Source organism: Alosa pseudoharengus, unplaced genomic scaffold (genome assembly GCF_046254945.1).
Source record: "Alosa pseudoharengus isolate Yale_2024_CS ecotype anadromous, Long Island Sound unplaced genomic scaffold, YU_APseudo_1.1 YU_APseudo_1.1_scf_14, whole genome shotgun sequence".
Lineage (NCBI taxonomy): Eukaryota > Metazoa > Chordata > Actinopteri > Clupeiformes > Clupeidae > Alosa > Alosa pseudoharengus.
In genome coordinates, this window is record NW_027468609.1 from 12,387,277 (window position 1) to 12,388,718 (window position 1,442).

Sequence of the window (1,442 nt, forward strand, 5' to 3'; positions counted from 1 at the left end):
ATTACCTCAAAACTAACTAGAAGAAATCATTTGAGGGGTCATTTTTAAAAAGAATTCTCTGGGGGAACATACCTCCAAACCCCCCTAGAATTGCTTTTTGACACTGTATAGTTTAAGTACAGACTGCACAGACTGTATAGTTATTACACAGAGAAAGAAATTCACATATTAAGACCCACATCATCCAAAACGCCAGCTACATCTCCGATTTGCCTTCCACCTCCTGTAATGTAATGTAGAGAACAAAACATATTCAATGAAATCCGTAGAATTTTAAGTTTTGAATAATGTCCATGGCCCCCCTCCTGGAACCTCATGCCACTCCTTCGCCACCCCAGGAAAAAATCTCTAGATCCGCCCCTGACTCAGGCAGGGTGAGTTATGGGGGTCACGCGGGTGTCAGTGCCCGTTACTCAGCGCTGTCTATGCTGTGATTAACCCCCATCTCACCCCCCCCCCATTCCACCCACCCATCACTATTATCAGAAGCAGAGGACACAGTCTCCTTCACACACACACACCCACACACACACACATACTGTGTGACATGAGCTCGTATTCTTTTTTTCAGTCCAAATGAATCAAACTGTAAGTGTTTTTTTGTTCTCTGCTCTCCCGTGTGTTGAAGAGAGAATGCGTGTTGAAAGCTACTCTTCAGATGAGTGAGATACAGTATCAGCTGCTGTAGCGTTACGGTAGGATATGTGGTCATGGGTCATAGTCTCTTCTGATCCCCCGGGTTTCTGTTTTTGGTACAGGTGACTTAAGGGCATATCTGAAGTCAGTGGAAGCATTACTTGAGGCGTGTGTGAGGAGAGAATTTCGTGTGCTCTATATGTGTGTGTGTCTGTGTGTTTGAGGAGAAGTGAGGCAGGTGTGTACTTTAGGTAGGTGTGTAAGTGTGTGTGTGTGTGAGAGAGAGAGATAGAGAGAGATAGAGGATGGCGGTGTGTCAGTATGACCTGACTGAAGAGGAGAGAAGAATTATCAACGGGGTTCTACAACGAGCTGAGCAACTGGAGACACAGGAACAGCAACGCATCGGGTGAGGAAAGAGTGTGTGTGTGTGTGTGTGTGTGTGTGTGTGTGTGTGTGTGTGTGTGTGGTGTGTGTGTATGTGTGTGTGTGTGTGTGTGTGTGTTTGTATGAGCGAGAGGGAGAGAGAGGGAAAGAGGAAGGATGGGCTGTAAAGGTGTGTGTGTGTGTGTGTGTGTGTGTGTGTGTGTACATATATGTGTGTGGGGGAGGGTGTGTGGGTGTGTGTGTGTGTGTGGGGGGGGGGGGGTTGAGAGCAGAGTGCGAATTACCCCACCATAATTGGGGGGTACTGCTCCTTCACTTCTTCTATGACCATCATGGTCCACTACCATATCAATCCCCATCGTGATCGCCAAGTGCAACATGTGTTGTGTAAACATGTGACAAACTGATAATCAGTTGGC

General features: G+C 46.8%; 1 protein-coding gene across 1 annotated transcript in view; it reads left to right on the top strand.

The window, feature by feature from the left end:
• Positions 1-941: 941 nt before the first annotated feature.
• Positions 942-1,442, top strand: part of LOC143123518 (double C2-like domain-containing protein beta) — a 14,350-nt gene continuing 13,849 nt past the window's right edge. The window contains exon 1 of the mRNA XM_076284972.1: positions 942-1,045. Within this exon, the coding sequence (XP_076141087.1) occupies positions 942-1,045 (104 nt within the window). The remainder of the gene's footprint in view (positions 1,046-1,442) is intronic.